The sequence below is a fragment of the Pongo abelii genome, chromosome 3 (assembly GCF_028885655.2).
Source record: "Pongo abelii isolate AG06213 chromosome 3, NHGRI_mPonAbe1-v2.0_pri, whole genome shotgun sequence".
Lineage (NCBI taxonomy): Eukaryota > Metazoa > Chordata > Mammalia > Primates > Hominidae > Pongo > Pongo abelii.
In genome coordinates this window covers 559834-574274 of record NC_071988.2, presented here as the reverse complement: position 1 = coordinate 574274, position 14441 = coordinate 559834, and the positions used below count along the sequence as shown (strand labels likewise).

Sequence of the window (14441 nt, the reverse complement as noted above, 5' to 3'; positions counted from 1 at the left end):
AAAATCTACAATAATAGCTGGAGATTTTAACATGCTGTTATCAGTAATAGAACAAGTAGACAAAAAGAAAAAGGTATACAGGAGATTCAAATGACACTACGAACTAAACTGAATTGACATTTAGAGAAAATAATCAGCAACCACTTCAGAACGCACACTCTTTCCAACTGTATGTGAAACATTCGTCAGGACAGGCCATATGCTTGTCTCAACAGATTTCAAAAGATCAATATCTTGCAGAGTGTTTCCAGACCACAACAGTCATAAATTAGGAATCTGCAACAACAACTAATCTAGAAAGGACCCCAAATGTCTCTAGAAGTTAACTCACTTCTAAACACCAATCAGTCAAAGAAGAAATCACAAATATCACTAGGAAATATTTTTACCAGAATAATAATAAAAACATAACATAAGGAAAATTGTGGAATATAATTAAGGAAATGTTTAAAGCAAAATTTATAGCATTAAAAATTATATAAGAAAAAAAGAAAGGTCTCAAATGAGAACTAGAGAAAGAAAGGCAATGAAAGCCAAAGTAAGCAGAAAAAGGAAATAATAAGCAAAAATGCAGAAATCAATGAATAGAAAACAAAATATAAAGATAATGATGAAACCAAAAACTAGTTTTTTGAGATGATCAGTAACACTGATAAATCTCTAACCAAATTAAGAAAAAAGAGAACACATGAGGCCGGGCCCTGTGGCTCACGCCTGTAATCCCAGCACTTTGGGAGGTTGAGGTGGGCAGATCACAAGGTCAAGAGATCAAGACCATCCTGGCCAACATGGTGAAACCCCGTCTCTACTAAAAATACAAAAATTAGCCAGGAATGGTGGCAGGCACCTGTAGTCCCAGCTACTTGGGAGGCTGAGGCAGGAGAATCACTTGAACCTGGGAGGTGGAGGTTGCAGTGAGCTGAGATCACGCCACTGCACTCCAGCCTGGGTGACAGCAGTGAGCTGATATTGTACCACTGCACTCCAGCCTGGGTGACAGAGCGAGACTCCATCTCAAAAACAAAAACAAAAAAACCCACAAATTACCAATATCAGAAATGAAAGAGGGGACTTCACTACAGATCCTTTAGATAAAAAGGGATTTTTTTCTTTTTTTTTTTTTTGAGATGGAGTCTCAGTCTGTTGCCCAGGCTGGAGTGCAGTGGTGCAATCTGAGCTCACTGCAACCTCCACCTCCCGGGTTCAAGGGATTCTCTTGTCTCAGCCTCCTAAGTAGCTGGGATTACAGGCACACGCCACCACACCTGGCTAATTTTTGTATTTTTAGTAGAGACAGGTTTCCCATGTTGGCCAGGCTGGTCTGGAACACCAGACCTTAGGTGATCCACCTGCCTCGGCCTCCCAAAGTGCTGGGATTACAGGCATAAGCCACTGTACCCGACCAGAAAGGATTCTTTTATATATATATATTTTAGCTTTATTGAGGTATGTTTTATATGCAGTAAAAGTCACAACTTCTAAGGAAATATTGGGATAACTTTATGCCAACAAATCTAAAAACTTAAATAAAATGGAAAAATTCCTTGAAAAACACAGGACACTAAAGCTCATTCAAGAAAAAAATTAAATAACCTTAATAGCCTTATAGCTGTTAAATAAATTGAATTTATAGCTAAAGTCATTCCCAAAGAAGATGTCAACCTCAGATGGCTTTGCAAGTGAATTCTACTCAACACTTAAGGAAGAAATAACATCAATTCTATACAATTCTTTTACAGAAAAGAGAAAATGAGGGAGTACTTCCCAGCTCACTTTATGAAGTCAGCATTACTCTGACACTGAACAAAGACAAAAACATTACAAGAAAAGAAAACTACAAATAATATCCTCATTAACATAAACACAAAAATCCTCAACAAAAGAACAGCAAGTCGTATCCATCATATATTAAAAGAATAATACATGTGATCAAGTGGGCTTCATCTCTGGAGTGCAAGCTTGGTTGGACATTTGAAACTGAATCAGTGTAATTCATCATATTAACAGGCTGAAAAAAACCATATGATAATCTCAAAAGATGAGGAAAAAAGCATTTGACAAGATTCATCAACTGTTCATGATAAAAACACTCAAAACAAATAGATTTCAACCTGATAAAAGGCATCTACAAAAAAACTACAGCTTACGTTATACTTAAGGGTGAAAGACCAAATGGTTTCCCACTAAGACAAGAAACGAGGCAAGGGTGTTTACTCTCATTACTCCTATTCACTATTATGCATGAGGACCTAGCCAATGCAATAAAGCAAGAAAAACAAACAAACAAACAAGCATGCAGTTTGGAAAGGAAGCAGTAAAATGGGTTCTATTTACCAGTGGCATGATTGTCTATGTAGAAAATCTTACCAAATACACAAAAGCGGCTGCTAGAATTAGTGAATTTAACAAGGTCACGGGGTAAGAGGGCAATCTAAAAAGTTAATTGTATTTATATATACTACTAACAAACAATTTTATATTAATGCTATATGTTTATATAGTAACATTTGTTAAAGTAAATGTTACTTTAAAGAAATAAGAATAGACACAAAAATCTAATGAGGGTATCTGGCCAGGTGTGGTGGCTCCTGCCTGTAATCCCAGCACTTTGAGAGGCTGAGGTGGGAGGACTGCTTGAGCCCAGGAGTTCAAGACCAGCCTGGGCAAAATAGTGGGACCTTGTCTCTATAAAAAAACAAAATTAAAAAAAAAAAACAAACAGAAAAAAAGAAAAATAACGAGAGTGTCTTATTTCTTTAAATTAACATTTACAAAATGAAAAATATAAAAATATGAAATCCTTATAGGGAAATTACCAAAATGTGTGCAAAGCCTGTGCACTGAAAACTACAAAATACTGATGAGATAAATTAATGAAGACTAAGTAAATGTAGGTTAGAAGATTCAATATTGCTAACATACTAATTATCCCCAAATTAAGATATAGGTTCAATACAATCTCAATCAGACATTTTTGGGTAGAAATTGACACGCTGAGCCTAAAATCTGTATGTACATGCGAAGGACCTAAAATAGCCAAATTATTCTGAAAGAGAGTAAAAATGTTGGAAGACTCACATTACCTGATTCCAGCATTCACTATGGAGCTACAATAATCCAGATACTGTGATGTTAGCATAAGAACAGACGTGGCTGGGTGCGGTGACTCATGCCTGTAATCCCAGCACTTTGGGAGGCGGAGGCAGGTGAATCATGAGGTCATGAGTTGAAGACCAGCCTACCAACATGGTGAAATCCCGTCTCTACTAAAAATACAAAAATTAGCTGGGTGCAGTGGCGTGTGCCTGTAATCCTAGCTACTCGGGAGGCTGAGGCAGGAGAATCGCTTGCACCCGGGAGGCAAAGGTTGTAGTGAGCTGTGATAGCACCACTGCACTCCAGCCTCCAGCCTGGGCAAAAGAGTGAGACTCCATCTCAAAAAAAAAAAGAACAGACATATAAGTAAATGGGTCAGAACTGAGAGCCTAGAGATCAATCCACATTTTCCAGTCAATTGATTTTCAATAAAAGTACCAAGGCAATTTAATGGTATTGGTGATTATTTTCAAGAAATGGTACTGGAACAACTGGATATCCATATGCAAAAATAAAAACCTTGACCATTACATCACACCATATACAAAAATTAATTCAAAATGGATCACAGATGTACACTTAGGAGCTAAAACCATAAAACTTCTGAAAGACAAAATATTTGTAATCTTGGTTCAGACAATTATTTCCTAAATAGTACACAAAAACCATAAAAGAAAAAAGTAATAATTGGATGTCATCAAAATGGAAAGTTTTGCTTTTTAAAAGATGTTGATAAGAAGATGAGAAGGTAGGTCAAAGACTGGGAGAAAATACTTGTGAAACATTTATCCAATAAATAACTTACGTTCAGAACATATAAAGAATTCTTACAACTCAATTACAAGAAGACAACCCAATTTTTAAAAAATTGGCAGAGGATTTGGAAGGACTCTTTACTAAAGATATATGAACGTCTCAATGCCATTAGTTGTCAAGGTAATGCAAATTAAAACACAATGAGATACACTGCAAACCCACCAGAATGGTCAGCATTATTAAGGCTGACAACACCGTGGGCTGGTGAGGGCGTGGGGCATCTGGAGCTTTCACACTTTGGTCTGGGAATGCAAAATGGTACAGCCACTCTGGAAAACAGTTTGTAAGTTTCTTGAAAGTGAAATATTAACTTTTGATACAGTCCAGCAATACCACTTCTAAGGATGTACCCAAGAGAAGTGAAAACAGATGTTCACAGAAGACTTGTCCTTGAATGACAATAGCAGCATTATTCATAACAATCTCAATGGAAAAATACCAAATGTCCATCATTTCATGGATGAGTAAACAAATGTTGATAGAATTCTGCTCAGCCATGAAAACAAATGATCCATTGATTCATACAGCAACATGGAAAAGTCTCCAAGCATTTTGCCAGCGGAAAGAAGCCAGATAGGAAAGACTCTATGCTCCCTGAGTCCATGTATGTGAAATTTTATACTAAAGCTACGGTGACAGATAGCATGTCATGGTTGCCTGTGCCCAGAATGGAGGGAGAGGGTGCCTGCAAAGGAGAACTTGGGGGGAGTTGGGACAGTGCTGGATCATCTCGGTGGTGGTGACTCATAACAAGGTGTCCAGCTGTCTAAACTCACTGAGTTGTACACTTAACATGAATGATTGGTATTGCACATAAATTGTATCTCAGTATAAAAGGGCACAAAAAGTAATACCTGAAGATAGGTGTTACTCATGAACTGGCAATTTCCCTAAGTATACACCCCAAAATGCATGTCCATGTACATCAGGGCACACAAATAAGAAGGTTCAAAAACTATTAATAATATTCCTAAACTAGAAACGATCAAATGTTCATCAGCAGTGAAATGGTTAGTAAACCGTGTCACATTCATGCAGTGAATCAGTAACCAGCGATGAATGAGCCCCGTTGCATGCAACACAGATACATTTCGCAGACACAAAGTTGAATGAAAGAAGCCAGAGATACAAGAATTATGTCCTATGATTCCATTAATATAAAGTTCAAACACCAGGCAAAATCAAACTAGAATGGTTAGGGATGCATGTCAAGGTAATAAAAATATAAATAAATGCAAGGAAGTGATTTCAAGTGAACTCAGCAGAAGCTCTGGTGGGAGGGAGGCTGTCATTGGAAAGGTACGGGTTGTGTACTCAAATCCTGCAATATTCCGTTTTTCGAGTGGGAAGTATACAGATCTTCATTTATAAGTCATTAAGCTATTACATGTATACTTTATGATTTTTCTGTGGATCGATTACATTTCACAAGACAAGAGCTTTTAAACTCATAATTAAGGTGCATTATTGTGTCTCTGAGAACTCACTGGCTGTGGTTTTATGAGAGTAAGTTCTTTCAATAAATCACCAGCTGTGCAGAGTTACACAGAGAGGCGCACACTGTGGCTGTGTAAGTGAAAGATCAATCGTGATTGTTCTTGGAAATAACACGGTGAAGATTAATAATTTAAAATGTTGAGTACTTACGTAGTTAAAAAGATAAAGGATAAAAGTACTAAAAAGAGGCCAGGCACAGTGGCTCACACCTGTAATCCCAGCAGTTTGGGAGGCTGAGGTGGGGGATCACTTGAGGTCAGGAGTTCGAGACCAGCCTGGACAACATGGTGAAACCCCGTCTCTACTAAAATTACAAAAATTAGCTGGGCATGGTGGTGGGAGCCTGTAGTCCCAGCTACTCAGGAGGTTGAGGCAGGAGAATCGCTTGAGCCCAGGAGGCAGAGGTTGCAGTGAGCCGAGATTGCACCACTGCACTCCAGCCTGGGTGACAGAGCAAGACTCCGTCTAAAGAAAAAGTACTTAAAAAGTTAAGTGATAAATTAGAAAAAAGAAATTAGAATCAGCCAAACTAATTGAAGTCAATATTCTAGGAGATTGAATTTTAAATGCTAATAAATATGTAAATATTAAAATAAGGTTTAGTTGATAGGAAAAATATTGTTGGATTAACACAATTGCTGTTGTAATCAGAAAAAAACACACAATTGTTTTAAGACACCATCTCTGGGCTTCAGGTTGCTTGTCTTTAGGACAGGATGGTGATGTGGCCCCAGCACAGAGGCAACTGTGGGGACTATATGCCCTGTGTGAACGCGCCTGGCACATCACGGGCTCTGTGATCTTTAAAATAATTCCTCTTTCCCCAACAACCTGTAGAAGTCATTTCTCATAAGCACGGCGCTTCTTTCTGAAGTGGGTGCCCCTCCCTGAGCCCTGAGCTCCGCAAATCACCTGACTAGACTGCAGCTGCTTGAGGTCCCCTCATGGGGCAGAGTTAAGGGGTGGGAAGAGGCCTCACGGGTGGGCCTGGCAGGTGCTTGGGGGCAGGGATTCTGCCAGAAAGCAACCGAATCAGCTTTCAAAATGTGGCTGCGTCTGCTCCCTTTTCCATTTCTGTTTTTAGGTGTCAGAAACCAGCTCAAGTGCAGAGGCCATCCCTGTGAGTGAAGGGCCATTGAGGGTCTGTGAGCTCAACAGACTGTACAAGGAAGCTCTACATGACTGGGACCACAGACTGCCCTCCCCTCTCTCTGCCAACCCAATGTCATCCACTCAGAAACACTGCTGCCCATCTGCAGAGTCTCAGGAAGTGATGGGAAAAGGGCGGGGGAGATGAGCAGGCAACCCTGTGATTGCTCCGTGAGGGCGGAAACCCCGCCAGCTCCCCAGTGGCAGGGCTCCTTCTAGACCCACCAGGGCATCCTCCTGAGGGTCCAGGGCCTCCCTTATCCTCAGGGTAAAGTCTGAACTTCCCCGCAAGGCTCAAAGACCCTTCTGGGTGGGCACCTGCTGCCCGACGGCGGCACCCTCACTCTGCCCCTCCTATCTGAGGACTTTACTGTGCGCCAGCTCCGGGCTGTGTCCTCCAGGGCCTCTGCTCTTGACGTTCCTGCTGCTGGGGCATGCGCCCTCCTAGAGCCCCTTCTGCACCCCCAATACAGAGATGAGGGCCTGCCTGCCTGCAGGCCCGCCTGCCTCACCTGACCCTGAGCCCCATAGGAGCAGAACCAGCTGACTTTGCTGTCCTGTCACAAGATGGAGCAACCCACCCATTCATTTGTTCACGCATTCATTCCACATAGCTGGGGCAACGCCAGATCCTGATGGGGACGGGAGATGGGGCAAGCTGGACAGGACTGCAGTGAGCTGAACTCCCAATCTGGCAGGGACACACACCTTTGGACCACAGGGAAATCCTGCCTGTTATGGAGGACCGTCTGTCCGGGGCAGGGGAGGGCAGGAAGGCAGTTCGCGGAGCCTGAGTGTGAGCGGCGCTCCGCCAGTCACTGGCTCCTGCATGGGAAGCCTCTGTGAGGACAGTGGGGCCGCCTACCTTCGTGTGCCGCAAGGACTGAATGAAAATCTGTGTAGAGCACTCGGAGCGGCACCTGGAGGGCAGTGGGATCCCACAAAACTGAGTTACTCCTCAGTGGGGTGAAGCGAGCATCTGGGAAATGCAAAGGCAGACGCCGGTGAGGACATGGAGAGGCGACACACCCTAGGCTGCAGGAGGTGACTGTGTAAAGGCCCGGTGGCAGGAGCAAGCCGCCAGTGGGATGGAGGCCTCTAGAAAGGAGCCAGGGAGGCTGGAGGCCAGACTGGGGAGAAATTCTGCAGGACTGACCTGCCTCCTGTGGGATCTCTGATGGCAGAAACCCCTCCAAGCTGTTTTTCCCTGCCCTAAGAGGGCACAGCCCCATCCTCCCACCCTCACCCTTTAGGGAGGAAGGAGGATGAGGCCCCATGCGTTCACTTCCTCCTCCAAAGCCTAATCATTGTGGCTGCAGCAGCCTTACTGCATTCGGAATGGAGAGGCCGCTCCGCCCTCACTGGAGGGGGCTGCAAACCTCGTTTCCCTGGAAACTGAAATAATCAGTGGAAGTCAGCTCATGGTAAGTCTGCTTGCGCGCGTGGGTGCCACAATTATTACACAAGCTGATTTACACACTGTCCTTTGAAAACCTATGCACCATAAATGCAAAGGAAGGGTCACTATTCCTACTGTTCTGGCGAGTCATCGTGCAGGAGATACAGGACCGTTCGCGAGGTTCTAAAATCTGCACACTCTGCTAAAAATACAGTGAAACATGCTCGTCCTCCTCGCAGCTATAGCAGTTGAAGTAAATCCCACGCAGATGTCCAGGAGCGCATGAAGGGCCTTCACATAGATTCACATGGGCAGATGGCTTCCGAGAAAGGTGGGCGACGGGCCCGCGCCCGCGCTGCCTAGATGGAGCCTGTGGGTGCAGCTTCCTTCAGACAGAGCCTCTGGGGTCTCTGTCCGGGGCCACCGGGCACCACGGGACACACTGCGCCCTTCAAGGGCATGAAGCTGTGCGCTCTGGGTGAGGGCTCCACAGGCCAGAACTTGCTAAGGCTGGTGACAGGGACGGAGGTGCGTTCTCAGGGCGTCCCAGCACCTCCCCCGGCGCCCGGAGCGCGTTCCCTGCTGCAGCCACCGAATCCGGCGCAAAGTTATTTAACGCTGCAATTAGCCGGCAGGGTGAGTCATCGGCTCCCCAGCCTCCTGCCACCGCAGCAGAAACGAACTGGAAGGGACCAGGGGTGCAGGCCCAGCTGCTCGGCCGAGGGCCTTCCGGAGACGCTCCCATCCCCCCAACCAAGGGGCCGAGGCGAGCTCCTCTCAGGAAGAGGCTGGAGGGCCCAGAGAGGCAGGAGAGGTGACCTTCCCCCACCCCACGCACCCAGCCGCCCCACGCCTTTCTCTCACCCACCTCGAATCGTCAGGGTAGGAATCAGGCGGAGGAATTCGCCGCCCTAGTCCCCCTCACTCAGGCCGTGAACCGCCTTCTGTTGAATTAATTCACGTGCACCCGCGTCTGGGGAAAATTCCTGTCTGATCCAGACGAGCTTTGCAGACTAAAACCAAACGAGACTCACCCTGGGTTCTAAGACGTCGCCTCCAGCTTGGTTCAAATGGCTAGTCCTAAAAGTCAGCGCCCCTACTCATCCCCCGAACCGCGTGCACAGGCTCACGGCACACCCCGCACACACGCGCGCGCACACACATGCACACACCACACACGAAACACACCACACACCACACATGTACCCACAAGCAACACACCGCACACGCGCACACGTCAGCACTTCCTAGAGACCCTGATCGTCCCCATCCCTTGAACAACCCCCTCCCCCCACAGCACCCGGGCTCACTCCTCCCTTACCCCCAGCACCCGCCCCCTCCCCCCCCCTCCCCGGGCTCCTTCCCACCCCCCCAGCACCCGGCCCCTCCCCCTCCCTCCCCAGGCTCTTTCCCATCCCCCCCCCAGCACCCGGCCCCTCCCCCTCCCTCCCCAGGCTCTTTCCCACCCCCCCCAGCACCCGGCCCCTCCCCCTCCCTCCCCGGGCTCTTTCCCACCCCCCCCCCAGCACCCGGCCCCTCCCCCTCCCTCCCCAGGCTCTTTCCCACCCCGCCCAGCACCCGGACCCTCCCCCTCCCTCCCTGGGTTCGTTTCCCCCCCACCCCAGCACCTGGGCTCTCCTCCTTTGCTCCCTCCTCTCCCAGGCTCCCCCTTTCCCCTTCTCCTTACCCAGGCTCTCCCCCATACCCACTCACCCCTAGCACACGAGCTCCCCTCTCCCCCTCTCCCTGCATCCCCATAACTTCCACAGGCTTCCCGGCCGCTGGCAGGCGGGTGGGCGGGAAGTGCGGCCCAGACCCAGTGGATAGAGAGGGGAGAGAGGGGAGCGCAGACGCAGGGGCGTCGAGCGGTGGGGAGCGCTGGGGGTGGGGCCCAGGGGGTCCGGGAGAGCCAGCTGGGGGTGGAGAGCTGCGTTTCCGCAGCGGCCCGCGCCGGATAGGGGCGCGGATAGGGAGGGAAGGCGGAGAGACGCGGCCAGGGGCCCCCGCTCCGGGAGGAGGAGGCGGAGGGGCGTCCCGGGGGTGGCGGGGTCTGCTGGGGGCGGGGAAGGGCGGCGCCAGGGCGCGGCGCGCGGGGCCGCGGGCGGGGTGGGGGGTTGGGGGGGGAACGAGCGTCCTGGGAGGGGCCCCGCGGGTTGGGGAGGGGGCGCGCGCCCTGCGGTCTCTGCGCCGCATCGGTTCCCGGCGCGGGGTCGCGGCGGCGGCGGCGGGAGGCGGAGGATGCGGGCTCCGGCGGCGGCGGCGGCGCGGGCCCGGGAGGACGCGGGAGGATGAGGAGGAGGCCGGCGGTCCGGCCGCGCGGCGCCGGGAGGAGGCGCAGGCGGCGGGGGCGGCGGCGGGCGGCGGCGGGCGCGCGGGGTGCGGGCCGGCTCGGGCGCGGAGGATGAAGTGGAGCGTCCGCGGGGCCTGCGCCGCGCTCTCCTCCTGCCTCCTGCTCGCCTGCGCGCTCAGCGCCGCCGCCGTCGGCCTCAAGTGCTTCTCGTTGGGCTCGGAGCTGCGCGGGGAGCCGTTCCGCCTGGGGGCCGCCGCCGGCGCCTTCTACTCCGGGCTGCTGCTGGCCGCCGGCCTCTCGCTGCTCGGCGCCGCCCTGCTCTGCTGCGGACCCCGGGACGCGCCCCTCGCGGGGTCGGAACCGGGCCCGGGTTTGGGGGTCCCCGCGGCGCCGGCAGGAGCTCCCGAGGCCGCGCCGGGCGAGCCGGGGGCCGCGGCCGGGGCCCCGGGGCCGGTAAGCAGCCAGAACCTGCTTCTGCTCGGCGTCCTGGTCTTCATGCTCGGGGTCCTCAGCGCATTTGCGGGCGCCGTGATCGACGGCGACACCGTGTCCCTGGTGGAGCGCAAGTACTCGCACTACTGCCTGCCCCCGCGGGCGCCAGGTTCGAGCCCCGGCTCGGCCCCAGGTTCAACCCCCGGCTCGGCCCCCGGCTCGGCCCCGGGCTCGGCCTCCGGCGCCCCGCGCGCTCGCAGCACCCTGGACAGCGCCACGTCCGCCAAGTGCCGCCAGCTGAAGGACTACCAGCGCGGCCTGGTGCTCTCCACCGTCTTCAACTCGCTTGAGTGCCTGCTGGGCCTGCTCAGCCTCCTGCTCGTCAAGAACTACAAGTCGTCGCAGGCCCGGCGCGGTCGGCGCGGCAGGCGGAGGGGAGGCCGGGCCCTGGCGCGGCCCCGCGGCGGCTCCGGGCTCCGCGCGCAGCCGCCCGCCTCTCGGGCGCGCCGGGGCCGGCGGGGCCGGCGGGGGCGGCGGCTGCAGCAGCGGCCGAGCGAGGCCTCCATCCTGTCCCCGGAGGAGTCGGACCTGGCCGCCCCCGGGGACTGCGCGGGCTTCGCGGCGCACCACGCGGTCTCCTACATCAACGTAGGCGTTCTCCACGCGCTGGACGAGGCGGGCGCGGAGGTGCGCTGCGGGGGGCACCCGTCGGTGGAGCTGCCGGGGTACGCGCCCTCGGACCCCGACCTCAACGCCTCCTACCCCTACTGCTGCCGGCCGCCCTGCGAGACGCCGCGGCCCTGGGAGACCCGTCGGGCCTGCTGAGCCCGTGGGCCGGACCCCCATCCCGCGGACCGCGCTTGCGTTCCCCCCGCCCCGCTGAGGACCCCCGCGGCAAGGGAGGACGGGCAGCGGGGCGGGGTCCAGGGCCAGGCCTCAGGGGCGCCGCCTCTTCCACGTGGCTTTGCAGCCTCCGGCCTGGCCCCCTCTGCGGGCTCCGTGACCACAGGAGGGGGCCCCTGATGTGACCATTTCTGTATCTGGGAGGTTTCTCTTCTTATTTGTGTCGTTCATATCTGGATTCCATTTTCAAGTTTACAATAAATGTTTGGGCTTGGCTAGCCCGACTGCACTTTTCTTGGCAAGTCCAAACCCTGGGGCTGCTCTGCCTGGTGGTCCGAGGCGAGGGGGACAGAGCGAGCGCCCCAGGACGGCGACTTCCCACGGAGGAAGAGCAGACAGAGACGCAGAGCAGCTGGTAATTCAGAAAGAAGAAGTGAAAACACCCAACAGCAACACTTTGTACACGGATGTGCCTGCTTTTGTTGATACTTTCTTACTGTAAAGCTCTCCATAAATAGTGAAAATGTTTGGTAAATTTATTGCAATTTAAAATTGGTGAGTTCCTTTATTAAATTAATTGATATGTTATTGGAGAATATTCATCAAATTGGAATTAGAGGATGTCTACGCACAAGTCAGTGTTGGGGGGAAATGGTTTCATCTGGTTGGACAAATGTTGAGTTTGAACAGTTGTATTCTGCTAGCTAGTTGACTGAATCCAGCCTCTTTCTAAAGCTAACTTTCTGTGTGTGTAGAGACACTGATGCCACATCCCATACATTTCTTTTTTCTTTTCTTTTCTTTTTTTTTTTTTTGGAAACTGGTTGTGTAGTTTCGACTGCAAAGCAGATCTTATTTTTGGTTAATACATATGAACAATTTAATCCTATTTCGGAAAATCAGTCATAGTTTTTCTGGCATAGATAATTTTCCTGTTGATTATTTCATTAATCTGGTAATTTTTAGTATGATAGCATTTCATTTAAAATATACCCCGTAATCGCCTTAATTGATGTGAAGGTCATACTTTTAAATGATGAGGCTATGTGTGTGTGTGTTTTCACACATGATATGAAATGAGTTCCATATGCTGGTGGAGTGTGTTTCCATCTGTCTGCTGGGCTGGCTGGGAGCCAGTCCGGCTCCAAGTCTTGGGAAAAGGTGATCCGACTCCCACGTGCTGGAATTGTGGCATCAGGCAGGTAGCTGCTGACCCTGAGCAGCTGGGAGCAGAGGCACAGCCTGGTGGGAAAGATGAGTACCTCCTGCCGCGGGACCGGGGAGGCAGCCAGTGCTCTGCGGGGTGAGTGCCAGCACAGAGCAGTTAGGAGAGAGAAGCTACAGAAACCACGTGTAATATCCGTATTGTGTATGGAAGTCTACTTATAGCTGTGAAAAAAGTAGCCAAATTTAAGGATGGAGCATAGTTTTCAGATGCAGGCTCTGGAGTGAGGCCTCTCCTCAGCCCCTAGTTGCCCAAAGCTGGAGCTCCCTATACCCCTGGTGACCAAGTCCCCCATCCCTGCTGGCACTTGGCCGGGCTTCCCTGCTGCTGCAGAGGCCACAAGAGGGAGGAGCCTCCAGCCCCATTTCCATGATGAGAAGTGAAACCTGTCACCATTCAGGGGGCTGATCTCCAGAGCTGGCAAACCTTCCCCTGCTGATGCCTGCTCAGTTACTGCGAAGCTCGGGGATCTGGTCAAAGATGCCATGGGCCAGTGTCCTCTTCTTGCTATGTGGGGATGCTGCTGGAGGACAAAGATCACAGCCAATTTACTAGGTTTTCATCCACAGGCTTCTTCAGATACTGGCTCATAATAGGCCTCCCTGAATGGTGGAGTGAGAAAGGGGGTCCAGCCGGACAGAGGGCATGACCTGACTGGTCCCACTGTCCATTTACAGCCCAGTCCTTTCCTGCCCCAGGACAACCAGCCCAGCAGTCATCAACCTAAGCAAAAATGTGATCGCTGGCAGAGCAGTGCGACTTTAAAATACTTCCTTCTGTCTGCCTACATCCAATCAGCGTGGCATTATCAGGTGCCTCCTGCTTTCCGAGCAGAGGCCTCTCAGGTGGCTGCAAGGCCAGCCTCCCAAAACTACGCGACAGGCGCAGCCAGGTGGATCTGCCCGGGGGTAGGCACTTGGTGGCTCCCTGCAGAAGGCTGCGTGGCACTGCCCTGGCTGGAGCAAATGCATGGGCAGCGCAGATGCAAAAAGCCAAATTTCCTGTGTGCTTTTTGTTTTCGGAAGTGTTTAGTCTTAATTTTGTTTGTACAGCTTAAAATGTTAGATGCCTTATGAGTCTTTCAAACTTGTGATCAAAATCGGCGACCTCTTTAAAGTGTCAGGCTTTTCTTGGGACAGAACAGAAGGCAGAAGATAGGGGCAGAGGCCCCTGGCCAGGAGTAGGCTTCACACCGTCCTGTCACTGCGGGCACACCCTCCTATCCCTGCATGCACACTGTTCCATCCCTGTGTGCACGTCCGTCCCGTACCTGCGTGCATGCCCTCCTGTCCCTACATGCACACATTCCTGTCCCTACATGCACACCCTCCTGTCCATGCGTGCACATCTTCCTGTACCCATGTGCACACTCTCCTGTCCCCGCCGGCACACCATCCTGTCCCTGCGTGCAACCCTCCTGTCCCCACGTGCACACCCTCCTATCCCTATGGGCACACCAACCTGTCCCTGCGTGCACACCTTCCTGTCCCTGTGTGCACAGCCTCCTGTCCCTGCGTGCACAACCTTCTGTCCCTGCGTGCACACCATCCTGCCCCTGCGTGCACACCGTCCTGCTCCTGCATGCACACCCTCCTGTCCCTGAGTGCGTGCACACCCTCCTGTCCCTGAGTACATGCACACCCTCCTGTCCCTGCGTGCACACCTTCCTGTCCCCGCATACATACCATCCTATC

General features: G+C 51.5%; 1 protein-coding gene and 1 long non-coding RNA gene across 2 annotated transcripts; one reads left to right on the top strand and one right to left on the bottom strand.

Moving 5' to 3' along the window:
- Positions 1–1130: 1130 nt before the first annotated feature.
- LOC103890346 (uncharacterized) lies at positions 1131–9230 on the bottom strand. Its single transcript, XR_008524301.1, has 3 exons — positions 8826–9230; positions 3084–7537; positions 1131–2008 (listed from the first exon to the last, which is right to left on the bottom strand). It is a non-coding gene; the product is annotated as an uncharacterized LOC103890346 (long non-coding RNA).
- A 907-nt stretch (positions 9231–10137) lies between these two features.
- Positions 10138–13875, top strand: TMEM271 (transmembrane protein 271). Its single transcript, XM_054553600.2, has one exon. It carries the CDS (start codon positions 10359–10361, stop codon positions 11502–11504), a length of 1146 nt encoding a protein of 381 aa, XP_054409575.1. The 5' UTR covers positions 10138–10358; the 3' UTR covers positions 11505–13875.
- The last annotated feature ends 566 nt before the right edge of the window (positions 13876–14441 follow it).

What these genes read in the sequence shown, in the direction of transcription:
- TMEM271 (XM_054553600.2), top strand. Translation starts at nt 10,359, where the DNA reads ATGAAGTGGAGCGTCCGCGGGGCCTGCGCCGCGCTCTCCTCCTGCCTC.